The 26,554-nt window shown below is 49.0% G+C and overlaps 1 protein-coding gene across 3 annotated transcripts in view; it reads left to right on the forward strand.

The window, feature by feature from the left end:
- Window positions 1–368: 368 nt before the first annotated feature.
- Window positions 369–26,554, forward strand: part of eya2 (EYA transcriptional coactivator and phosphatase 2) — a 32,474-nt gene continuing 6,288 nt past the window's right edge. The window contains exons 1-12 of one of the 3 annotated variants that reach the window (XM_035386735.1): window positions 369–776; window positions 13,837–13,954; window positions 15,309–15,371; window positions 15,647–15,704; window positions 15,923–16,047; window positions 16,955–17,071; window positions 19,439–19,515; window positions 19,687–19,867; window positions 20,033–20,172; window positions 21,067–21,150; window positions 23,105–23,194; window positions 26,393–26,451. In XM_035386735.1, the coding sequence (XP_035242626.1) occupies window positions 15,945–16,047; window positions 16,955–17,071; window positions 19,439–19,515; window positions 19,687–19,867; window positions 20,033–20,172; window positions 21,067–21,150; window positions 23,105–23,194; window positions 26,393–26,451 (851 nt within the window). In that variant the 5' untranslated portion in view covers window positions 369–776; window positions 13,837–13,954; window positions 15,309–15,371; window positions 15,647–15,704; window positions 15,923–15,944. Of the gene's footprint in view, window positions 777–13,836; window positions 13,955–15,308; window positions 15,372–15,646; window positions 15,705–15,922; window positions 16,048–16,443; window positions 16,595–16,617; window positions 16,646–16,954; window positions 17,072–19,438; window positions 19,516–19,686; window positions 19,868–20,032; window positions 20,173–21,066; window positions 21,151–23,104; window positions 23,195–26,392; window positions 26,452–26,554 lie in introns of those variants that run through there. The other 2 variants (XM_035386734.1, XM_035386736.1) reach the window with 2 other exon arrangements.

Genomic DNA, 26,554 nt, shown 5'->3' on the forward strand with positions numbered 1-26,554 from the left:
GATGTGTTAAAGTTTGTCAACAGCATCTTTATTGCCTTTCAGAACGTAGCCCGTGGCGAGGCTTCTCGCCTTTTGGTGAATGCTGTAGACTGAGAGATTTGATCAAAAACTGTGGGTAGAGAGTATGGGGAATTAACCGGCCGGCGAGCTCACGCATTGTACTGCTGTTTCCTTAATCTATTGAAAGGGAAAAACCAACAACATTTAGCGTAATTAAAGGCACTGCTGAAGCCCTGCATACCCCCCACCCTCTCCCCCTTCCACCTCCCCCTTGAAGAGCGAAGCACGCGCTTAGGGGCACATAAGAGGGAGGGCACGCGGAGATCGAAAAAGGAGGTGGATCCGGACTTGAGGAATTTATTTAGCATCACTTCCCTACTGGTCGCTTATCATAACATGTTCTTGAGTGTGTACTCAAGTAGTACCTCTTCTGCGAGACCCTTCTCTGTAGGCACCACAAATGCTTGTTAAGTTAGGCGTCAGATCGGGAGAACTTGATAATACAACAAATTGCCAAAGAACAGCGAATACGAAGTGAAACTTGGGATGCCCCGTAGCTCACACTATACGCAGCTGTAAACATTTTGAAACTGAAACAGTGACGGACATCAGGGCTGAATCTGGGTGAACTGTTTTGTAGCGCACGGCTTATATACTGAGTCCCTTAACTGTGGACCAGTACAGTATACCAATTTCAAACGGAATCAGTTTGCAAAATGGAAAGGCCCGTGGGTTGACGAAGAGTCGCGGATTTCTGTTTTCTTACTCAAGGACGGGTAAGTAATTTAAATGAAGTTTTTTTACAGTCATAATACAATGAGAATTCAGGATAATTTTTGGGACGTGGACGACTCTGTGTCTGTTCTTGTGTGTGTGTATGTGTATGTGTTTTTTTTTTTTGTTTTTTTTGTTTTCAAATCAAACGGAATCATACATCTAAAATCAGTGCGATGCTAAGTTCATGAAATGCCACCAGATAACATTTATGTAAACCTATCGTATTATTACTAGCCTGTGCGTCTAGATGTTCATAATGTATTAATTGTTTGAATACGCAGGGGTATTTATTAAATTGTTATTATATTTTTCTATAGGAATAGCTTACTAACATTTCATCACAGGCCTACTTTTAACGCATACTCGTCAGTATGCTCAAGCTTGCATTGCATCTCGAGAAGTTCCCTGAATCAGCGTAAAATATCAATTAATCTCTTCATCATCTAAATTAAATCACAGTTAAATATATGAATATTTTCTGAAAACGCTGTTATAATAAATTTGTATGTTCAGTAAATAATAGGTTACACTTGAAGCATTCAAATTTAAATCTTTGTTATGGAGTGTCATGTCATTGTTGGTGTTTATTACGTCTTTAAAGCCGCTGTACATCACATAATTTTACAAGCCCAAGGTTTCGGTTTGATTGCTTAATTTCTCCATTTATAAAACAGAGAAATCTTCTTAAAATCGATGTAAAAAGAAATGTTAACGTTTATATATGGGGGCTCCGTTGACAGTCATATGTGTAATATTGATCTACGTAGGCAAACTGAATGCCCTACAGTACATTAAGATATGTAGCAGTGTTTGTGGGCAAGAATATAGTTTCACAAAAAAATCGTTCTTATATTATATAATTTACATAACAGAATATGTCTCCAACTTCATAAATCATATTATAGTGGTAAACGCTGTTGTCTGAAATGTATCGTTTTAGTTTAGCTGACAGGTGATATCTAAAATCTGAAACGAACCATGTAGCCTAATTGTGGAATTGTATTATTCGCTATTAATACTGTACATTACATACAATTCACTCAACACTATATAGTGACTAAAAATATTTTTTTGAAAAATGATTTACCTCTTTTGGGAGAAGTCATATAGTTTAATTTGATATAGAACAACGATTTTAAAACGTAAAGTTAAATTTATTTCTGTTGAAATACATTTTTCACTTTGTAGTGGAATTATTTGCCTGTAAACATTTCAGTTGTTGTCATTTATGCTTTTCATATGTGTTTGCCCACTCATGTAAATCTGAAGTTTCTAGTATCTCTTTTCCTGTCTTATTTAATGCAGTACGTTTGCTCCTTGTTTTGTATAACATTCCTGGTTTCTTTATCAAAAATTTTCTACTTTATCAAAAGTATTTATGATATATTTTCAATATGTGCAGAGACAGAGAGAGTGAGAGAGAGCAAGAGGAACAACAGTGAGTGTTACACACACATACTCAACTCTTAACAGGGTTTATATCAGCCCTATAGGTATTGAATGTACTCTATGGGATTAAAATGTCCTCTATCAGTGTTCATTTAACACTGAATATTAAACTTTGCGGGTGTCCTGTGTGTGCCTGCATGATGGGGGCTTGTATCGGGGAGCTCCAGCAGACGCAGGTGACAGAGGTAGAAGTCCTTTGTTCTTACCCGTGGCTGTGAGGTCCTCCTGTCTGTCTTTCTAAAGTGCTCTAGATTACACGCTGACCTCGCTGTGTCGTGTTGCTACTAGAGACAGAGTACCTAATTATGATACTTCAGGAAAACGCGTGACGCATTCTTTAAAGAAAGCTTTTCATGTTCCTCAAGGTCCTTCAGTGGCTTTCATCTAAAAACAAAAACAAAAGTCCCATTTCCAGCACGGTTCATACACCAACTTCAGACCGCAAAGAACAAGCAGCACGTTGCTTCCTGTGAGTTTAATAAAAATGTTGATTCATATCTTCCTGAAATCGACGTACAAAATATGATGCAGCCATTTTATAACTTTTTTGTTTGTTTCCTGAAATGTAATATAGCTGGGTTAGATTGAGATGATTTATTTAATTGTGGATACGCAGTCATCTAAATGAGCTAACAACTCTAATCTGCTGTTACGCTGACTGATGTTGTTGCTGTTCTTTGGTATTATGAAGAATGAAACTCCACCATCTAGTCCTAATCTACAGGTACATATTTTGTTGTACATGTCCCTGCTTTATTTTGTACAAAATAAAATGTTCAGTGTTAAATCAACTCTTACGGAGTACGTGTGATCCCCATTAGACAAATTAACACTGAACATTTACTGTGTACCAGTTGGGCAGCCATACTGTTGTGGGCTGTTTAATATAAATCTTGAATTCAAATACAAAATAATTCCAAAAAACAGCCTCTCTCTGCACTGAGAGAGAACCAGTAGAGTAAACGGAGAAAGGTCCATCAGGTGCTTAATCTACAACGCTAATCATTCGTTCATTAATGAATGTGACACAACAACAACAAAAAAATCTATGCAAACTCTTCCTGGAAGTTTGAGCTAGGCATATGTTCACATTTTTCCCAACTGAATTATGAACAGAAAGCAGGGCCTATCGATATAATTCTCTCCGCCTTTGTCCTTTGTTCACGCGTGACCTGATGAAAGTAGCCGCTGCTGAAGCAAGGGGCGGCGATGCGGGTGCGATTCGACTCCGAACTCCAGGCCCCATTCCTGCGCTGTTTTTCTTGTCCGAGCCTTTTCCTCCCCTTGCTTCCCGCTACGGATTTTAATAAGCAGGGAACGAGCGGCGCGGGGTCCGGGACAGGGGACCGGCATTCGAGGAGAATTCCCCTTCCTGTATTGAGGCGCCCCCCCCCCCCTTCTATGAAAACACAAATTCGTTCCCGAGTCCTCTGTAGCTCGAGCTTTCTGGAATGATAAATATTTTTATAGGAAGCACCGTTCATCCTGACTCTATCTGAAGGAAATACATTATCCCACCGTGCACCTCAACCCCTCTGTTCCGCTGCTAAGATCTCGCCCAATTCAGAGCGGTAGAAAGGGGGCTCCGTCCAAAAGTCTTCTGGTCATGTGATGTTTTGGCCATGTCTGCCATCCACACACTTACCACAGCCACTGTGTGCCTCTCAGCGTACCAACTGAATCAGTTCTAGTACAGGGTTATTTTTCACGAATGTGCTCCATTTCGTCGTTAAAGAACTTCTTTGGAATCTTCATGAGGGAGGAAGAGGCCAAACTGGATTTGGTCTCACGCAGTTTTCACTTGAGATTGGCCACAATTCCGCCACACTGAATATTTAACTCGACAGCACGCGGCATTTTATGAGGATATAATATGCGGTTGTGAGCTTGAGGGATTTTTAGTTACAGAGATGCTTTTCTCTCATCTTTCAAAAAATTGAGAAAATATGTTGTCGAATTGTAGTCTTAACTTGATAATAGTTTCTATGCCAAAATATTATGACCTGTCAGTCCAATATTAAAGGCTCCTCTGTGCTTCGCTCTGGCTAGTTTTTACCAGTAGAAACTTTCATGTCCGGAATCGTCCACAGACCACCTAATACAATATTACACACGGGAGATTTTTTTGAAGGGGGTTTGGATATTTTCCAAAGATCACAGGAAAAGGGGAAAAAAAATTCTAATGAATTCAGAGAGAAGTAAAATTGGGATCTAATCATTGCAGACTTCTCTACTCTATGTATAGTCTTGTTTGTGTTTTGTATCGTTTACTTCCACATACTCACAGTACAATGCAAACCATTCTTATTTTGATGGGGACACCTGCTAGCATATTTGTTATCAGCCTTAGAAAGCTTACGGCTGCATCCAGTCAGTGTTTGAGTCTAAATGTTACAATTAAACACAGCAGATTTAGATTTTTTCAACTTCTCATGTGTTTATTAGCCAGCCATAGCGAACCATGTTGAGTAAACACGGCAGTTAGTCACAGTTTCAGTGAAATGTCTAACCACCATCAAAGCTCGGTGGCTGCTAGGTAAATAGACTTAAATCCTGCTTGTGTGCCGGGTGTGGGTAGAGCAGGGCAGGCGGGGGGTGTGTGTGTGGGTGGGAGGGGGGGTTGACACTTTCCGTCAGTGTTAGAAGGAACTGGCGGAACTGCTGGGAAGTCACTCTTACGGCAGCAGCTGCGCAGTGGCACTGCAGCTGCGCAGTAGCTCTGCAGTGGAAAAGCAGCCTTCCATAGTCACCTGTGGCCCTTAGCTCCTGTGTTCCTCGTCAAGAGATACTCATCTGAGAGGACGTTCACCGCATTCCCCTCCTCACTTGCTTGCGATCGTGTTGCTCTAGCCCGTTTTCCATTTTATTATCTGCCATTCAGGAATAAACATTGTTGTTTTGTAGAAAATCAAAGTGCTCCCACTTTCTCTTGATAAAAATAAAGAAGCAAGATAAGGCTGAGGAGGAACTAAATGTGCGGTACTTTTATCTTGAAATGGACGTGTCCTCTCTGCTCCAAAGGATAAACTGTGTCCTGTTTTGCCTTGCTCTTATTTATGAATGAAATACCTCCTAGCCTTCACACGCTGTATTCCTTCTCAAAAAGCGTAAGACGGGCATCAGTTTAGCTGTACATGAACGCATTCAGTGGAAGCAGTGTACAAGAACGTTCTGTGGTATTCCACAATTTTGCAGATCTGTACGATGGCCGCGATTTGCAAACAAGATTCAACAAGGAACACTGCAATAAATGCTGTAATGATAATAGGGATAAACAGTTCTCTGTTTCCAGCCGGTTGCCAGTTTGGTGGTTAATGAGTGTCAAAATGTCAAATGTCAAAATGATTTTCAGAATTTTTTTTTTTTTTCGAGTTTTCGCCCTTATCCTGTTACGTTGCTGGTCTTGGTCTGAATATTGCATCAGAAATACTTAAAAGAGGAGGTTGAGTGCATTGCAGCCTTGAGTGACGGCTGGGTACTGTATTTACGGGTCGTGCTGTTTTAAGTTTGGCAGCCTTTCCCGAGGTCCCCAACGTGTTAAAGGCCCCCAGAAAACAGGCCGGGAATCCGAGGCCTGCCAGTTGTCTTCGCTGCGCGTACCGCAAAACTGTACTGGAAGTGCAGGCGGTTCAGGTTTGACTCGAGGCAAAATTTCTGACTCGAAAAATCAATGAGGAATGAAAGGGGGAAACAGTTTTGGCTTAAAAATGCTTAAAAAGTGTCTTTTAAGATTATATTTCTCAACTAAATATGAGCTGTCGGCTTTCGTCTTGTAGCGCACGTACAAGTAGCTTCTTAGTGAAATGGGCTCGTTGAAGCGCGTGAATGTACCTGTTACTCAAATGAGCCGGTTAGCCGTGTGCAGCCGCGGCGCGGGGCGAAGCGCTCAAAGCAGACGGGAGCAGTCCTGTCAAGACAGTGGCTGGTTGCCGTTGGCAGCAGACTGACAGGAACCCAAATGTGACTTGTCTGCTGTCCCATTCAAAAAAAAAAAAGACAGACAGACTTTGAAAATGCGATCATTGTTGTTTTTGTGTGTAAGGGTGTTCTGTGTCTGATTTACAGACGTACAGAAAAAAGCATTGCGGTAATCTCGCTAATAACCAGCAGAGCTAAGTCGTCGTTCCGTGAATGGGACCTTTGTCTGTGAGCTGACAGTGTGCAGTTTAAAAGAACGATCCCTGACACCCTCGCGCACGGTGGTTTGTTGTGGGATCACGGTACACGTGCAAAACAACTGTTGTTTTTGTGGAAGGGCTTCCCGCACACAAAGGCGCGAGCTGTGCGACACAGCCGGCGTGCTGGCTGCGATCTCACGGCTAACAGCGTGTCCTCCGCAGAACTGGAGCTGCCTGGGGTTTATCACAGTCGTCTGACTTCTGCAACACCAACCGGGAATTCACTGCTTAATTTTTCTTTTTATACTGGGTTACACTGGACTGTCTATCGCGTTGTATTTTATCGCAAACATCTGCTGAATAAGTTAAACATGCGAAAATCATTTTTTACTTTTTAATGTTGTAGAACTATTCCACAAATTCGTGATTTTTTTTATCCGGCAGGAATATTGACTTACAAAGGGGTAAATCTTAGCGAAAGCTAGGCTAATCTACGGACGCTTACCAGTGAGCCGCAAGCGCAATAGCAGTGATGCTCGAGGGTATCTTGTTCTCTGCTTGATTCATAAAACAGAGGGTAATAAAGTGAGGCAGGTAGACTGTAAGTGGTTGAGGGTGAGAACAAAGGCCGATTGTGTGGGCCGTGTGGGTTAGCGTGCGGCTAACGCCAGTGAGGAGAAGGTGCTGTGGCGTCCAGGATACTGAGAAACGGCAGGGCCGGATTTTGGTGAGGTCACAGGGCGGCCTTCTTCCCCGGCTTCACCGCGGGGGCACCCCAGAAGTACTCCCCTGTTCTCCTCCCTCCCCCGGGAGCACGCTGGGGGGCCTGAGGCGATCCAGCACCCCCCCACAAAACTCCCTCCCCGGAGCCAGCCCACCCCTCAACCCCAATGTCTGTCAGCTCTTAACGGCAGACAACAGCTGGCTCCCTGGCTGCCACCCTCTGCATCTCATATTTAAAGCCACACACACACACACACACACACACAAGCATGCACGCACATTCACACACACACACACACACACGCACACACACGCACACATACACACACACATTCACACACATACATACACACACACGCACGCACCCACACATGCACGCACGCGCACACACACGCACTCACACATACATACTTACACACATACAAACACGCACACATTCACACACATACACACACACACACATTCACACACACATACACACACACACACACATTCACACACATACACACACACACGCACACACACACATTCACACACATGCACACACGCACGCACCCACACATGCACGCACGCGCACACACACGCACTCACACATGCATACCTACACACATACAAACACGCACACACTCACACACACACACACACACTTACACACATAACACACACACACTTAAATACATAACACACACTCATACACGTACACTCACATACACTGACAGACACACACACTCAAACACTTGCGCACTTGCACATATACACACAAAAGAACAACCCTGTATACACACATACACACACTCACGCATGTACACTCAGTGTGTGTAAGCCCCTGCACACACTTAAAGAACACACACCCGATGCAGACTGACAGTTCTTCATGTCTCCTCTCTGTAGACCGACTCAGCTATCTGTAATCTGTAAACAGTGTTAAAGCAACCGGTTGATACTCCTTTCCTGTCACTCAAGTAGTTATTTAATTACTGATTTTTCTTCTTTGCACTCTTGACCCTGTTGTGCTGCTCCATTATCTCTCTTAGCCTAATCTCATAAAGCAATGTTCTATAGTACCTGGCCTTCCCAAACTAGAGACACGTATTAGTGTCTTCAGTGTGCAATCTCCCTGGCAAATGGCACACAATACTGTATTCTTCAGAAGTTTGAAAAGGTAATTTAAAAAGTCATAAATAGTGTGCGTAATACAGACATAGCAGTTGCCTGGATGTTAGTTAGCATGTTCTGTCACTTCGGCAAGTCCTTGCACGCAAAACGAGGGCAAGGCTGACAGACGTTTTTGATTAATGAGGAAGCGCACTGTATTCAAATCAACACCGGTGTACAGCAGTGACTGTTGGTGAGGACTGGCGCCCTGTGCGTTTGGGGGCATTGAGGGGAATGCAGTAAACCCCCCCCCCCGCCCCCCTTAGGGTGGGTTGTGGTGTGGGATGGGGGGCGGGGATCTTTGCTTAATGAACAATGAAGGGTCTCCAGGGGCGACCAGATGTTCTACCTGGGACCAGACACCCCTCCCCCCCCCGGCCCACCTTCTCTCGCTCACCCCCGCCTGCCCTGGCGCAGGGGAGGTCTGCCAGCTGTCCCCCTCCCTGACCCCCTGTCCCGGGGCAGTGGTTTTGAGGGTGGGCTGTGGGAGGGCAGGCTGCATTAGGGGCAGATAAGGGAGCCGGGATGGGGGGGTGGTGGGGGGGAAGGTAGAAAGAAGGCCGCGATAAGGCCAGAGAGCGCTGTCCTTGTTCTGAGCCCGTGGAGTGGAAAAGAAAGCGGAGCGTGCGTCTCGGATAAAATTTCACTGAGTGGGGGAGGGGGGCCCACCGCTGTGGGTGGGGGGGGCGCGCCGTTCGGATATTACCCGCAAATTTCTCCTCTTTTTTGTTTTGGAATTGCGATGTGGCGGTAGCTGGGTAACGAAGTTGTCATGCCCACCAAGTTGGGCCAGATTCCTGCTAAGACGTAGCAGCGTCGACGCGGTCACACCCAATCTGCTACGCGTCGCGTTCAGCGCCGCGGTTCGCGTGGCCCGTTAGCGTTCAGCGTGCTGGGTGGCAGTGTGCTGGGTGTCCGCCCTCAGCCTCTGCTCCTGAGCGTCTCCTCGCCACGACCCGCAGCTCGCTCCCCCTTTAAAACAGGACAGGACCCGGCCCCGCCCACAGGGCCCTGCGGTTTGCGGGCGGGCGGGCGGGGGGCACAGAGCGGCTCCTCATTAATGAAAGCCCCCGCGTGATCCGCGGGGATAGATCAACCCCCCCGAGCCCATTAACGGTCCGTAATCGCTCCCGGCATCTGCTGCCGTTCCCCCCCCCCTTTCGGAGGTCGAGCGCGGCGTATTTACGGCGGGCGGGGTCGAGAGGCCGCGGGACGAGCCGGCGGCGCTCCGCGGTCAGGGGTGGCGGCTCCCGGAGGCCGTGGGATCGAGGCCTACCGTACAATGGAGGTTCTGTGCCTTTCCGAAACCGCTTTAGTGAGAGATGTTCACGCACCCCCTGCGGGAAGGGGGACCCGCATTCGGGTCGGCCCTCTCTCTCTCTCGCTCCAGTTCGGTCGCCTTTGCGAGTTCTTCCGCGTCGGTAACGACTGCGAAAGATGGCTCCGCCCTGCGAACGGCGATGCTTTTTGAGGACGAAGAGCGGGAAAAATTGTGCGACCTCTTCGGACCGTCAGGCAGGTCCGGGCTTGGTGAAGGCGACAGGGGGGAAGCGGCACTGCGTCTCCTGGCTTGAGTCACGCTCTTAATTTCCCCGAACGGCGTACCGACGCATGGCGCCTCACGCTTCACGCGTCGAGGCCCGCCGTCGCTCGCGCGGAGAGGAAACCGGGCTTTCCGCCTCTCTCCCCGTCTCTCTCCCCGTTTCCCTCTTGCTCGGAGCGCCAAGTGGCTAGCGCGTGCTCTTCGGCTCTGTCGCCACTCCGAGGGCTTCCGGAGGATTCCGATCGTATCTTTACGCACCTCTCCGTTTCTCTGGCCGGCGGCCAGCTCCGTAGCCGTCGGGGGCGCGGGGGGCGACGGTTTTCGGACGCTTGCAGACGGAGGAGAGAGAGGTGCCGGAATACAGAGGGTCTTTGTTGGGGGGGGGGGGTGGAGGGGGGGGGGGGGGCGCAGAGAGAAAGAGGGGACATGTGCCACGGTGTATTTGCCCCCCAGGCAGTGGGGCAGACACGAGCGCGCCCGCTAATCGTGGCAGGTGGGCCCCCCCTCCCCCCCCCCGGCCCATATGCTGGGCCCCCTGAGACCCCCTTTCACCTCACTTCCATCCCAGCTGCCACTTCCTCCAAACGCCTCCCTTTGTCCCATAATGCACCGGCGAGGGGGGCGTGCTCATGGCGGTCGCCATGGCAGCGTCTTTCAACTCATTTATTTCCGCTGTCACATGATTCCAACTCACGTGGTCACATGGTCCAGGTTAACTGCTGGTCGAATTTGTGCCTAACTTTTCACTATTACAAGTGCATATTAATTTGTGACCTTATTATTATTACAACTCATGCCAGCTTATACCAATATATTTTAGCTAGGTTTTGTGCTTTGCTACATTGAGAAACCTATTCTGATTGGTTCAGACAAATCATCGATCAACAACTCTTTGTAACTCCACCCACGGAAGGGTCTGTGAAACCCAACTCCTCCGTCACGAGCGTTAAGCATGTTGGGAACGCGATACCAGCGAAATGAAAAGGAAAACAGTTTCAGCGAACGGGGCTCAGGTGAAGGGCGATTTCGCGGCCGGGCCCGGCCGTGGCGGGGGGTTTGTTTTATCTGGAGCGGAGAGCTGAGGCCCACTGCCGCGCCTTCGCCCGTTCCCATGCTCCCCTGCTCCGCGGGCGCGGCGAGGCAGGAAGCTCCGAGCGCGGCGCTGGCGGAGCGGAGCGCAGGAAGCCGGGGCCTGACGGGGATGTTCCGTGCCCCCCTCCCCCCCCCACCAGCTCTCTTTGTTCCACTGACCTCTGTGTTCCGCAGGGTCTGTTGCTTTATCAGGGGAGGCCGGTGTAACACTGCCTGTCCCTAAAACAAGCACCGAGAGCGGCTCTGTGAGAAAATGGAAGGTGGGAGCGAGTGCTCGGTCGAACGTTGAACGCGCCTCGTGCTTTCCTTGTTGCCTAACAAAGCTAGATTCTGAGTGCGGTGTCGATGGCAAACCAAACACTTTCGCCGGAGATTTGTTTTGCGCACGCTGAAGTTTCCCAGCATGCTCCAGGGGAATCTCGCTAGGGCGGCGCTAGGTGTCAGTGGCAGTTCATGTCGGTCGTGTTGTGGGCCGGGCTTGGCTTGGCGTGAGAGCGTCGGGTCCGTAGGAAACGCCGCGGCTGTGACGGGCCGCCACGAGGCACGTTTCGCTCACCCGCAGGTGAACTCCCCCTCCCCGGGGTTTTCGGGCTCTCTGGCAGCGGGCTTCGCTTCCGCTCCCCAAAAAACATCTTTTTACAGAGATGTTTTTGACAGAAACGGGGCTTATTTTGGCACGTCGCCCCCCCCCCCCGCACACTTCCGCGCACCCCCCCTCTCAGAGCTCCGCCCACGTCCGCGACGGGCCGCCCCCCGCCTCTTTTGGAAAAGAGGAGGAGGGGGGTGATTAATGGCCCTCCGGCTGTCACGATTGAGGGTGTTAGCGCTAGCGCTCGTTAGCGTGGGCACGCTAAGTGTGCTCCAGAGCGTTATTTTTAGCGGCGCTCATCTCTCCAGAGAAAACAAACTGCAGAAGAGTGACTCACGGCCCTGCCCTTCTGAAGCCCGCTCGGAGCACTCGGCGACCTGAGTGGGCACATCGACCTGGCGGGCCCGAGGTGCCAAAACAAGCTCTGCTTCCCCCAAAAACATCTCTGCTAAGTATAGAAAGAGCGGGTTTCTGTCGGCTGTTTTTGGCGAACGCGAGCCTGGCGTTCAGGAGCTCGCTCCTCCGTACCTGTGCGCGGGTCTGAGAGGGGAGATGTGATTGAGTCATCCATTAGGAGAGAAAAGAAGTAGCATCTGTCTGTTCTTTCCTTTCTTCCACTCTAAATTCAGCCCCCCCCCCCCCCCGTTCCTCTCTGTTGTTCCTCTCCTTTCTCCGGGCCCTATTTCTCATGTTTTCCCTCCGTCACTGTCAGTCTCCCGTCAGTTCAGAGGCCACAGTTCAAGCAGCAGTGTTTGGCCTGGCCCGGCTGAGCTTCCCTGAGGGGGGGTGGGGGGTGGGGGGGGGCAGAGTGTCGCCCTCTGATCTAAAAACACTGCGCACCCCCGGGGGGTCGAGGGGGACTGGGGTGAGGGGGGGGGGGAGGGGTGTGGCGGCCTGGAAAAAAAGCTCTAGCAGCGGCCCGTTGTCTGTTAGGAATTCTCCTCAAAATGGACGTGCTGGCTGTGTGCTTCACCCTGTCCAGTAAAATCGTGCACACCTACAGTATACACACTGGTCCTCACTGCTCTTCATTAATGATTTTAATTATGTTTTTAAAAGGGGAGTTAGCCATCTTTGCAAAATAGATGGAGGCCTTCCTTGCAGTTTACCACTAAAACTGCAAAGACTTCAGCCTTTTCAGACCTCCTCAAGGCCACCCCTCAGCATCACTCTTCTTTGCTGCTTTATCTGTTTTTTAAATGTAACACATTCTAAGTGTATCAAAAGTAAGACAATAAATCTGAAACAGACTGAAGCTGTGAATGATGGGGTGGAATGCAGACTACCTCACCACCTCGACTTAAAACCAACCGCTCTGATGCAGCGTGCTGTTGTGCCCTGTATGGCACTTATTCTGTTCCTCATTTCAGGTGGAATAGTGCAGATACTGTAGGTCATTGGGACCAGGATGGCGCTGAATCTGTGGGTCATTGGACCGAGATGGTGCTGAGTCTGTGTGTGTTATTGCGACCAGGATGGCACTGAGTCTGTGGGTTATTGGGACCAGGATGGCACTGAGTCTGTGGGTTATTGGGACCAGGATGGCACTGAGTCTGTGGGTTATTGGGACCAGGATGGTACTGAGTTTGTGGGTTATTGGGACCAGGATGTCACTGAGTCTGTGGGACCATGATGGCGCTGAGTCTGTGTGTTATTGGGACCAGGATGGCACTGAGTCTGTGGGTTATTGGGACCAGGATGGCACTGAGTCTGTGGGTTATTGGGACCAGGATGGTACTGAGTTTGTGGGTTATTGGGACCAGGATGTCACTGAGTCTTTGGGACCATGATGGCGCTGAGTCTGTGGGTTATTGGGACCAGGATGGCACTGAGTCTGTGGGTTATTGGGACCAGGATAGCACTGAGTCTGTGTGTTATTGGGACGAGGATGGCACTGAGTCTGTGTGTTATTGGGACCAGGATGGCACTGAGTCTGTGGGTTATTGGGACCAGGATGGCACTGAGTCTGTGGGACCATGATGGCGCTGAGTCTGTGGGACCAGGATGGCACTGAGTCTGTGGGTTATTGGGACCAGGATGGCACTGAGTCTGTGGGACCATGATGGCGCTGAGTCTGTGGGACCAGGATGGCACTGAGCCTGTGGGTTATTGGGACCATGATGGCACTGAGTCTGTGGGTTACTGGGACCAGGATGGTGACTCAGATGAGCTCATTCTGGGTCCGCACCACGAGCAGCTTCCTATGCCGTAATGACGTCTGTCACCACTGACCCGTGACTCCCACTTCCTTCCTCTCCATTTCCCCATTCTTTTTCCCTCTCTCAATCACTCTCACTCCCTCACTCTCTGCTCTCTCTCTCTCTCTCTCTCTCTCTCTCTCTCTCTCTTTCTCTTTCACTCACACTCCTTCTCTCGCTTATTCCTGCCAGGTCTAAGGAGATGCTAGTTCTGGTGATCGGACAGCACGAACCCACAGACCGCCCCGGACCCATCCGATCTGAGGAGAGCGTATCCCCCACGCCCCGCCCGGCCCCCCACGGCCTCCAGGTCAGTCTGCTTCTCCGCTCCTCGCGCCAGTACGTTCTGGAACACGGCTGTCACAGCCGTGCAGCGGCAAGCACTGAGAAATCCGAGAAGAAACGATCATGGTTTCTGATAAAATTACGTTACTGTATTTGAACCTATTATTGTTTTATCTTTACTTTTCTCATTAAAAATGCTTACTATTTTAATAGTGAGATTTCAGTTATATCAGTAACAGAACTGTAAGAGACTGCAAAATAAATTGTGAAAATTATGATATATATAATATAATATACGTAATATATTATCTTAAACTGGCAATTATTTATATATTTGGCAGTATATTGTGACACGTGGCAATATATTGATTATAATTTTTTTTTAGTATATTTCCAAGTATATGACATTTCCATAAAGATGTTTTCTGTACCGTGAGATTTAAGAGGCTGCCCATTATTTAAGTGTATTTGGGGTGTGCAGACATGCGCCTGGTGTTTTCGGGGTGCTATTGCATACGCCCAGTCCAGTATAGCTCAGTCTCAATGTCACGGACTAAAACGTGTGCTTGAAGGTGTTGTAAGGCTACAGGGTCCATGATTAAAAAAAAGTGTATTTCTCTGCATGTTTGCCTTGGTTCGGCCTTTTCCGCGCGGACGCGTGCCAATGCTTTCTCCTCGGCTGTCGGAGCGGCTTTACACGCACCGCTGATCTACCTCACTCGGCGCGCCGTCGAGAAGCGAAGCCGAGAGAGATATGTACGGCGTCTGGTTCGGTAAAAAAAAAAAGGCAAAGCGTCGGCAGGACCGAGGTGCGCTTCGCCGAGAACTCCGGCGGAGCTTCTGCAGAAGCACGTTCGGCGCGTCCGTCGTTGGAAAAAGCCGCCGACGCGGCGGCTAACGGCTGTTCCTCCGGCCCGAAAGCGATTTTTGAGCGTCGTCGGCGTAGGATGAGTCGCTTCGTGACTCTCTGACTGGCTGTTGGCACGTTTTGTGACCTGTGTACTTTGCTAACGCTTCGCTGAAAGAGCGGAGCAGGGCACGCTGTTATCCTTTCGAGAAAAGCGCGAGGAAAGCATGTCGCCGGGCAAGTTTTGACAAACGGTAAACGGCTGTTAAATCGTGCCCCAGTGTAAACCTCCGTCTGGCGCTCGGGCGCGAGCTGTCTTTTAAAAATCTGCGCACCCTTACCCTCGCCTCAACCCGATCACCGCTCGACTTTACGAGCACCGTAATTACCCCTGCCCCCTCATCCGCCACCCCCCCCACCCCCAACCCGCCCCTGTATTGTTCCAAATGACTCAGCCCGAGGTCGGTTGCCGTGACAGCATCATTCGTCAGCATGGTTGTGGTGGTTATTCCCTAATTCATCATTTTCGCAGGTGAGCTGAAGGCAAGTCGTTTTGAGTGACAGTGGCAAAACAGAGCCCAGCTTTCACAGACAGGTGAGTCTGGATTAATGCATTTGGGTTTCAAATCTTTCTTTCTATTTTTTGTTCTGTAAAAAAAAATTCTTACTTCTTTCCCCTCATGGAGCACCTGAGAAGGAACTGAAAATTGTAGAAAAACAAATTCTTCATTTCCCCATTTCTGAAGTTTCAGAATGTGTGAAGTCATTGATAGCATGAAGCAATGAAAAGATAATAAATTGAGATTATGAAGGAATGATAATAAATGTTAAAAATGTATTCTAAAACCTGTTTCTCTATTCTTCTCTCAGGTCACTTCCTGATCTTCACGTTAGGCTCCGCCCTCCACCCCCTTCCCTAAATTACTAGGTAAGATGTGACTTGCCGATTCTGGCACTGTAGCCATATTTTCCACTACGGCTGATGCCAAACATTTACACAATCTGCAATAAATCTACCCCGGTTTTTATCGGATCTGAAAGGGTGATGCGTGACAAGCAACCTTTGAATCCTTAGCATAAGGGAAAACTCTGGAAAAGAATGAATGAAAAGTGCTTAAAACGTGGATTTGCGATTGTTGTTCTCAGATTTGCTGGTATCGGCATCGCCATGGCAGCATACGGTCAAACGCAGTACAGTCCGGCTATCCAACCTGCGGGACCCTACGCACCGTACGCGCACCACACCCAGGGCTACAGCATGGCCTCTTACAGTGAGTACAGTACCACACACCACACCCAGAGCTACAGCACGGCCTCTTACAGTGAGTACAGTACCACACACCACACCCAGGGCTACAGCATGGCCTCTTACAGTGAGTACAGTACCACACACCACACCCAGGGCTACAGCGTGGCCTCTTACAGTGAGTACAGTACCACACACCACACCCGGAGTTACAGCATGGCCTCTTACAGTGAGTACAGTACCACACCCAGAGTTACAGCATGCACTCTTACAGTGAGTACAGTACCACACCCAGAGTTACAGCATGGCCTCTTACAGTGAGTACAGTACCACACACCACACCCAGAGCTACAGCATGGCCTCTTACAGTGAGTACAGTACCACACACCACACCCAAAGCTACAGAATGGCCTCTTACAGGGAGTACAGTACCACACACCACACCCAGAGCTACAGAATGGCCTCTTACAGTGAGTACAGTACCACACACCACACCCAGAGCTACAGCATGGCCTCTTACAGTGAGTACAGTACCACACACCACACCCAGAGCTACAGAATGGCCTCTTACAGTGAGTACAGTACCACACACCACACCCAGGGCTACAGCATGGCCTCTTACAGTGAGTACAGTACCACACCCAGAGTTACAGCATGCACTCTTACAGTGAGTACAGTACCACACCCAGAGTTACAGCATGGCTTCTTACAGTGAGTACAGTACCACACCCAGAGTTACAGCATGCACTCTTACAGTGAGTACAGTACCACACACCACACTTGTGTCTTTAGCTATAGGCTTCATAGATGTCGCTGTAACCTGACAGCAGTTGACTGTGTGCTTAAGCTGTGTCTTTGCTGTGCTCCTCTGTTGCTGTGGAGATTTGCAGACTCTAATTTGTCTAATTTTTCACGTTCCCCTCTCGCTGCAGACATTAAGACGGAGGACAGCCTGAGCCACTCTCCGGGGCAGAACAGTCTGCTCGGATACGCCTCGAATTTCGGCAGCCCCCCACCGAGCCAGGCCCTCTACAGCTACTCCACACACGGTCAGCCTGTCTCTCAGACCCAACCTCTTCATCGCTCCCTCAGACACACCTATCTCTCTATCTCTGCCGTTCCCTCTTCCCCTCCCTCCTCCCTCTTTCACTCGCCTTCCCCATCTTCCTTTTCTATCTGTCTCTCATCTGCCCATTCTCTCTCCCTTTCCCTCGCTCCCCCCTCCCTCTCTCTGGCCCCTGGTGTTTACAGGTGGCTGTATGGGCCTGTCCTGTCCTCTCCCTGCACCCCCACCTGCTCCCCATTAGCTGCGGTCTGGATCTCTGGCGTCAGCCAGCTCCCCCCCCCTCCACCTCCCCCCTGGGGGTCAGACCCTGTCCCCTCCCCACCCGCTAGGACAACACAGCAACCAGCAGCGAGCACAGGAGTGTGTGCATGTGTGTGTGCAAGTGTGTATACTGTATGTGTGTCCATGTGCGTGCGCATGTGTGTGTGTATGTGTATGTGCGTGTGTGCATGCGTGTGTGTGGGTGTGCGTGTGTGTGTGTGTGTGTGTGTGTAGAGGACATCCACGTCATACAGCAGCTCTCCACATTCCCCAGCCCTGTGGCGCCCACAGATTGCCACGCCCGTTCGTCTTCACGCTTTTTCAAAGCGCCGTGAAATTGGCCCTGTTCTGCCAGGGCTGGAGGTTAAGGGGCACCGTGCTGGCAGTCTGGGGCGAGTCGGGGGCGACCTGGGGTTGGGGGGGGGGGGGCGGGGTGCGAGCCTCCTGGGGGGCACAGGGGTTACCGGCAGGGTAAAGGTGACGCCGGGGTTATGGGGGGGGGGGGGGGGGCTGTGCCTGGCTCACCGTTTTCAAACACTGCAAACTGCAGAGTGCTTTCAGGAGCCAAAAACACTGACACACGGCTCAGTAAAGTACTGCCTTTCAAACATTACTGTAAAACACTGTTAAATAATACATTCCGTAAATGCCCCATTAAAATAACTACTTATGAATGCCGATGTAAAATATCAGCTCATGGAGGACCACTGCAAAATGTTATGTTTTGATCATAATTGTAAAATATCACCTTGAGTCCCACTGTAATTCATCAACTTTTGAATCCTGTGTGAAAAATCTTTGTGTGAACCCCACTGTAAAATATCACATTATGAACATCATTGTAAACTATCAACGTATGAAGATCATTATTAAATATAATGAAAGTTAAATAAAGTTTAAAATAAAGTTTATTAACGCCAGTTCAAATATCGATGTAAAATATCAGTGCATTCATGCGCACTTTAATAAAATTGCTTTTAGGACAAACATAATTATTCTGGACGGTTCCAATACCCAAATACATAGCATTAAGGATTTTTTACATATTGAAACTGCGTGAAAGTGAGTGATGTATAATGGCCCTTTAGCCTCAGGTACGAGCGGCTTCAGCCTGGTTAAGTCCGGCTTTAGCCTGGTTAAGTCCGGCTTTAGCTTTAGCCTGGTTAAGTCCGGCTTTAGCCTGGTTAAGTCCGGCTTTAGCTTTAGCCTGGTTAAGTCCGGCTTTAGCCTGGTTAAGTCTGGCCTTAGCCGGGTTTGGAGCTGGAAAGTGGGCCGGAGGGCTGCACTCTCTCTCTCCCACAGCGAACACACAGAAAGAGAAGGGAACAGCGGTGGCGATGAGAGAGGCGCACCCGCAGGGGGAGAGCTCTCTTTGGTTGTCGGCGGTAGTTTTTTTCGGCGGGTGCTTTGTCGCGGCGAGAGCCCGGGTCTGCGGTAGACGGCTGAGCGCTTTGAAGGACGAGGGCCCTGGAGGAAGGCGTCCCCGCCGCGCCGGTGGACGGCGGCGATGGATTCCGCCTCGGCGGGGATTCGCACCTGTGTCGTTTCGGCTGTAAATCAGCTCCCCGACTCCCCGGCCACCGGGGGCAGGCGGGGGGAGCGACACGGCGCGGGTTCTCCTCTGGCGCCTGGCTCTCAGCCTTCACAGCGCGCGTGTCGTTTGTGTTCAGAGACGTGTAGCGTAGCGGCTAAGCTGAGGGACAGCTCTCTCGGTGACGTGGTGCTCTCGGCGCGCCGTAGAGCGGAAGACCAGCGTTCGGATCTCAGTCTCTGGCGAGTGAGCCCCCGCTCAGCGCGACTAGTTCGCATCTACGCTTCGGACCATTTATCAGAGCTACAAAAAGCTTTTGTTTCAGTTTTTTTTTTAAATACAATTCTTACACACCTGTATTCACTGAAACGACACCGGTTAGCTGCCTTGCTCGAGGGCACAGTGGCAGTACCCCATCGAACCTGCAACCTCCCAGTTACAAGTCCAGTCTCCTAGCCAATATGCTACACTGCTGCCTGTTTCTTTAAGATGGACCGTGGAGCCTTTGCCATTGAATACGCTGGATACACCCCTAACTAGATTCTCTTTACTTTCCAGGAAGTGGAATTTCATCAGGTATTTTCCAGGGAGCCAATGGAATAAGTAGTTCTACACCATTTAGCCCCTCCCAGCAGGTGAGTCTACCATATAAGGAATAGGTACTCCTTACCTGATATGTATTTAAGTATGTTCAATATATCAGTACTTGATATTATTATAATAGTTAATATACTATACAGATTTTTATGGTTTTATATCACTGCCTGTGACCTCAGCATATTCATGTATCTCCTTCCTCTTCTCAGGATTTCTCTGCATACTCGGCCTACAGCCAATCCCAGTACTCCCCTTACTACAGCTCCCACTACAACAACCCTTACCTCACAGCCAGTAACGTCAGCCCCTCCGCCATCACTACCGCCATACCCTATCAGCACCCAGAACACCCCCCTGTGGTGACCAATCACAGTCCAGAGTCACACTCAGGTAAGAGAAGAGGCCAGGTGTTTTTGACGGTGCCTGTTCATCGACTTCATCGAATTTCATCGACTTGGCTTGTTTATAATGGTTAGCTATACACACGCTCATCAGACGCTATTTGTGTGTGTGTGTGCTTGTTCGTGCACGTGTGTGTATGTGTGTGTGTTCCAGGAGAGTATCACCCACCCCCAAGCCCCCCCACCCCAGGTAAAGATCAGGAGGGGGGCCCGGCTCGAAGAGGATCTGAGGGAAAGCTGAGGGGGAGGAAGAGAACGAGTGACCCCGCCCCTCCTCTGGACTCCGACATCGAGGTGAGACCATGATGCACTGTTCCCGTGCTGACCGCGCCGGCCAATCATAAAGCACTTGGCCTGGCATGCACCTTCAATGTACCTAGAGGGGCTGTTCTGTGAGAACTGATCCATAGCTGGCCATGTCATCATAATTTAATGTATTATTATATCTCAGTCTTCAGTAACAAGTAAATGAGAATTTGCAAGTAAACATCGGGACAGGTTTTCAGTCAGACTTTCCGGATCAGCGCATTTCAGATCAGTGGAGACTGACTGATTTATGAAAGATTGACACTTCCAACTAAACACTTTGAGCGGGTGTTATGTTCTCATCAAACCACCCTGGTTAGCACAGATAAACTGGTGTTGTGGCAGAGCTTGCCTGTCTGGCAGCCATGTTTTTATGACCTCACAAATGACTGTGCCAGTTTTAGGCAGGACTGTGTATGACGAAGAAAAAAACCATGATAAATTAAGGAGTGCCCTAATGTGGCATCAGATGAACACCTCACAGGAGTTTGCCAGAGGGGACAGTTTGATAAATAAAGACGTTCCAATACTGAAACTGCATTCTCTCAAAGTCCAGAGTGTATATCAGAGAAACGACACAGCGTGCTAGGCTAGCAGTACTGTTACAGTACTGTGCAAGCTGAGCAAGCTAAGGGACAGAGAGGCAGTAATTTGTACTAAGCCAGTGCAGAGAGGTAGCACTGTGCACAGGGCTAACCCAGAGAGATAGCGCTGTGAGCGAGGCTAACACAGAGAGGTAGCGCTGCGTGCAAGGCTAACATGGAGAGGTGGCACTGTGTGCAAGGCTAACATGGTCAGATAGCACTGTGCACAAGGCTAATGAAGAGAGACAGCGCTGCACTTGGCTAACGGGCTAATGGGACGTGTGTGTCTCCGCTGCAGCGTGTGTTCGTATGGGACCTGGATGAGACCATCATCATCTTCCACTCTTTGCTCACAGGAACGTTCGCCACAAGATTTGGCAAGGTACAGTCCTCCCTCTCCTGCAGGATTTCCCCATGTCCCCTTCTCTCACACCTCTCTCTACTTCAACAGCCTCTTCCACTTGTCCTTTTTCCAGAGTTTGAGAGTGAATTTTGTGTTTTATTTTCTTTACTGAGTACTTTTCATTAAACCAAATAATAATCATGAAACTGAATGCTAACACTTTTTTCTTCTGTGGACTTTTACATAAGTGGTGGATTGCACCCCTTGTCCCGCACCCCATGAGGATTAGCAGTTAGTTATTTGTCCTCCTCATGTTTGATTGACAGCTGACGACCCTTTATGCAATGTTCGCGGCGGCCGATGGGAGAACAATAGCCCCGTTTCTTTTTCTTGGCCTCGGAAATGTTTTGAATTCCCACGATCCCTCGCTGGTTTGACGCGATGCAAATGGATGTTCGGGAAACAGCGCAAGGCCATATGAGCGGCCCGTTGTTTCTTTTTCTTTTTGTCATGGGGGGGGGGGGGGGCTGGGGGGGGGGGGAGGGGGTGGATGACATGCGCTGATGTGCCAAATACTTTCCCCCCTCCCACAATGCTCCCCTGCTGAACCCGGGAGCTTCAATCCGACATGCTCTGACATCGGACCTCAGCCACGCAAAGACCGCTCGCGTAGAAAAACACAAGACGGTAATGAAAAATATTAGCAAAACAGTTCGCTGTTTGATTATTTATGTAAAGAAAAGGCTTAGGGGCTAAAATCGGGCAGGACCGCGTTTAATTTACCTCGCGACGTTGCCGTCGACCGCCAGACAAGGAGCTCTGTTTGTTTAAGTTCGAGTTTCTGTCCTTAAAGAAACAGGATCTTTTTTTTTTTTTTTTTCTATTCCCCCACATTGCGTGTCTGGTGTGGAAGTCTCCGCCCCCCTTCCCATGACAGCGCTGCGAGAGAGCCGTCGCGGTCGGCGAGTGCTCGGCCGTGGCGAAAGTGAGCTTTGACTCTCGGAGCGGGAAGCAGGCCGAGACGCCAGGAGACCGCTGTCTTCATTGCCCGGGAAGAGCCGAGAGCATTGAAGTCAGACTTAAGATTGTTTTTTTTGTTTTTTTTTTTGCTCCTCGGTAGAAGACAAATGGTACCTAATTCAGCACGGGGGTAACAGTTTCTGACTCCTGCCGGGGCCATTTTGTCTGAGAATCCCTTTCGTTTACGGTCCCGTGGCCAAACGTATTCCCCTTTAAGGAGAAAAAAGGGAGTTGAAAAAAAGCTTAATGTCCTGTCCTGGGAGACTAGCCTAAGCTTCTTTTATCGAATGCTCTGGCCCCAGCAACAAGGGTGTCACTCTTTGGCAGGAGATTCTGGGTAATTATCCCAATTAAAACCAACCCTTCTCCCCCCCGCTCCCCACTCCCCGCCTCCACTCCTACAACACGCCCGCCCCCCCCGCCCTCACAATGACTCCGTTCTCTGTTAATCGATAGGAGGGGATGCAGGTTGTCAAGCCCGCAGCGCTAATCTGACACTCACCTCTGGCTGACTCCAACGGGCTTGACAGGCTGCCAAAAAATGCGGCCTCTCCAGCTACCTGCCGCTGCAGCAGCAGGAGGGGGCAGCGCGGGCGCTAATCGTTAGCCGCAGCGACTCCAGCGTCAGCCCTTCGCATCGGGAGGTTTACATTAGCGCTCGTTCTGCTAGCCTGCTCCGCGCCGGGCATTTTTCCACTCTGCCGGAGCGAGACCCTGCAGGCAGTGACATCTGTCTCCACATCGCAGATCTTTATCAGGCTGAAGTCACAGCGGAGTGACTGACGGTTATATAATCAGACTCCTTATCAGGCTGATTAGCCCGTTTCTGATATTAATTTTGACCTGTTTGAAAAGGTGCCTGCTTAATTGTGAAATAGTCAGAGAATTATTCTGAATGTTATATTAAAAAAAAAAAGATGTTGCATTCTGGGAGATAAGCGCTGATCCTTCTGTGTCTGCCTCTTCCTGTCAGGATTCTGCTAAGGCCGTGTCTCTGGGGCTGTGGATGGAGGAGATGATCTTTAACCTGGCCGACTCACGCCTCTTCTTCAACGACCTGGAGGTGAGGACACACACAAGCATGTGCACGCACACACACACACACACACAAGCATGTGCACACACACACACACACACACACATACACACACATACTCACATTCACACAACCACACATACAAAAGCCATTGCGCCTTTGAACACCATTTACAATACTGAGAAAAAGAAAGGTGATGTCATAAAATAAACAGTGTCGTATATATAAACTGAACGCATGCCATATTATTACATTTCAGGATAATATCCTGAATATTTATGACTTTCCCTTTGCTCTGCAAAGCCTGTATATCATATTGTCAGAGAACACATATGTAGCACTGACTACTTGCGGTAACTGTTATATAATGGACTAGCATTCTTTTCATATATTTGCGCCAGTTGTTCACACCGGTTCCAGTGTTAGAAAAATGGCATAAAGCCGTAAAAGTTTGTAACTCTAAATCATAATGATGGTTTGGTTACATCTTCACATATAGCCATGGCAATAAACACAGATCTTTCTCAATGAATTTGAATGACTTAAAATTTCAGTATATTCTACTTTTTCCATGTCCAACATTGTGAGTTTTGTGGTCGCTAAAAACAACATAAAACCATGTGTAAAGAGCAAGGAACAGGTAACGCAAGCTTAATTTAATTGAACTGAGGAAGGAACTGTACACAGTGCGGCCATTTTCAGCAGAAATTTGGTGTGTGAAATGGCGGGATGGCGTGAAGCGGATTGACTGAGAAGCGCTTTTTCTTTAGCATTCCTTGGCCTTGTAAGCACAAAGAAAAGGATTAAACTCGCCTTAAACTCAGAATAGGCGAACAACAGCTGTGTTGGTAATCACAGGTGTGCGTCTTTATCTGAAAGGAGAATTGGTCGGGGGGGAGGAACAGGCATTGGGAAGGGGGCCGGCCGGGCAATTCTAAAGGCAGCTCGTAATGATGGCTTTTTTGTGTCCCTAATTTGCTGCGCTCGTAGTCAAAGCCTCCTCTCGGCAGTCATATACTGAAGGCAGCTGTATAATTTATGTAATCTTCATTCAGACCTGATGACTGAGTTGGGTGTTGCCCGAGGGGGAATAACACAGCGGAGATTAAGAGCTTGGCATTGGGAAAAGTTCAGAGTGTAAAGCAGTTCAATAAGATTATTGAATATCTGAGCTTGCAGCTATGGGGAGAAGCCTTTGTGGGCACAAGTATGCACTGGGTACACATGGTTATTAAGCCAAATACAATAAAGATGTGGTACGTGCAATACTTTTAATCTGTTATATTCATATATACAGTGTGCGCATACTATATACTATATACATAAATATAATATTATATTAATACATATTTTTATTTAAGAAAAAATATTGCAAATGCTAAGTATTTATTTAAATGAAACAGCAGTTATACCACATTTAATACATGCCCTTTAATGCATATTGTATTGCAAACAGGTATTGTGAAACTATATGTTCTTTAATATATGTGCTATTGTATGCTATATGTATTTATAAGTGGTAATAGTTGATCCATTGTAATAGCAGCCACATTCTAGCAACCCTGAGGGCCACGGCCCAGGAAATAAATCGGTTATTCATTATATCTATTTTAAATGTAATATTTTTTTATTTAATGTATATTACATGATCATGTTCATTGCTAGCATTACACCAGTATTCTTGGAGCAGTGTGAATGCACCATTGAGCCTTTGTATTCATTGTATGTGGACTTGTGTTAGCATTAGCACTGGATGTGGCAGCGTTTGCACTGGGCATAACCACATTAGCACTGGGTGTAGCCGCATTGGCACTGGGCGTAGCAACATTAGCACTGGGTGTAGCCGCATTAGCACTGAGTGTAGCAGCAATAGCACTGGGCGTAGCAGCATTAGCACAATGTGTTGCAACAGTGGTACATCGGTCAGGTCTGTATACATGGGGACCTGGGGCTGAGCACTGGAGATGGGGCGAGGGACCCAGGGGTAGGGTGAGGGACCCTGGGGCAGGGTGAGGGACCCAGGGGTAGGGTGAGGGACCCTGGGGCAGGCTGAGGGACCCAGGGGTAGGGTGAGGGACCCTGGGGCGGGGCTCTGGTTGGGGGGACTGAGGGTCCATGCGTCTGACAGCCAGATGAAGTCACGTCTAGGTCTATCTCAGGTTGCCTGAAAGATGATAGCAGGTACTGTCATGGTCGCACAGCGGCAAGACGGAAAGGGTGGAGGGGGATTTAGTAGTGGGGATTTAGAAAGGTAGGCCGAAATGAGAAAAGCAGAGACATTGTCTCACTTCAGGGGACCATATCAGACAGGAGTCAACAGCGTGTGTGTGTGTGCATGTCTGTCCGTGTGTGTGTGTGTGTGTGTGTGCGTGTCTGTGCATGTGTGCGTGTGTGTGTGGGTGCGTGTGCGTGTCTGTGCGTGTGTGTGTGGGTGTGTGTGGGTGTGAGAGAGAGAAAAAAAGGAAAAGAGAGAGAGAGAGAGGGAGAGAGAGAGATGGGAAGCATATGCGACACTACATATTATGAGCAACGATAACAATCCACGAATGAAGCCTAGAAGAGTTTGCTTCAATGCCCTCACCCTCACCCTCGCCAGCTGACAAGGTCTAACACAACCTTGTCACGTGACTGAAGTTTACTAGGGTAATACACATTACGCATTTAATCAAGCATGTACGTGCTGTCTCCATCAGGGATTTAAACTTACACCCCTCTGATCCAGATGAACCGTGTGCCGCCTCTGTACGCTGTTGCCAGGCCTCTGTTGAAGGGATCACATCCCCGAGCGGAGTGACTCGTAGTGTTTTGTTGTTCCGTGCCGTGATTAATTGCAATAGTGACAGGTGATGTGCAGTGTGTCTGTGTTTACGTTAGCGCGCGGCGGCGTCAGGTGGAGGTGGTGAGCTGTCACCTCGCCCCAATTAAGGCGCCTCACTGTCTTGGGCCTCCGCAGCACGTTTCCTCCTCTCTCTCTCTCTCTCTCTCTCTCTTTCTCTATCTCTCTCTCTCTCCCCACCTCGCTCTCTCTCTCCCCCCTCTCTCTTCTCTCTCTCCCCACCTCTCTCTCTCTCTCTCCCTTCCTCCCCCCTCTCTCTCTCTCTCTCTCTCTCTCTCTCCCCTCCTCTCCCTCCCTCCCTCCCTGAGGCTCCCCGGTGTGAAGCCTGTTCATGCACAGCTGAAACAGATCCCTCTCTCTAATATATCCTGGTTCCTTTCATTTCTCAGGAATGCGACCAGGTTCACGTTGACGACGTGGCGTCGGATGACAACGGGCAGGACTTGAGGTATGCGGCTTCCTGGGTAATCTCTGTCTGCGCCGCTCTGCTGCTCTCCAGGTGACAGGGCCAGACGTGATTGGTTCCCCGGGATAATTCATTATGTTTCTCT

The sequence above is a fragment of the Anguilla anguilla genome, chromosome 13 (genome assembly GCF_013347855.1).
Source record: "Anguilla anguilla isolate fAngAng1 chromosome 13, fAngAng1.pri, whole genome shotgun sequence".
NCBI classification, from domain to species: domain Eukaryota; kingdom Metazoa; phylum Chordata; class Actinopteri; order Anguilliformes; family Anguillidae; genus Anguilla; species Anguilla anguilla.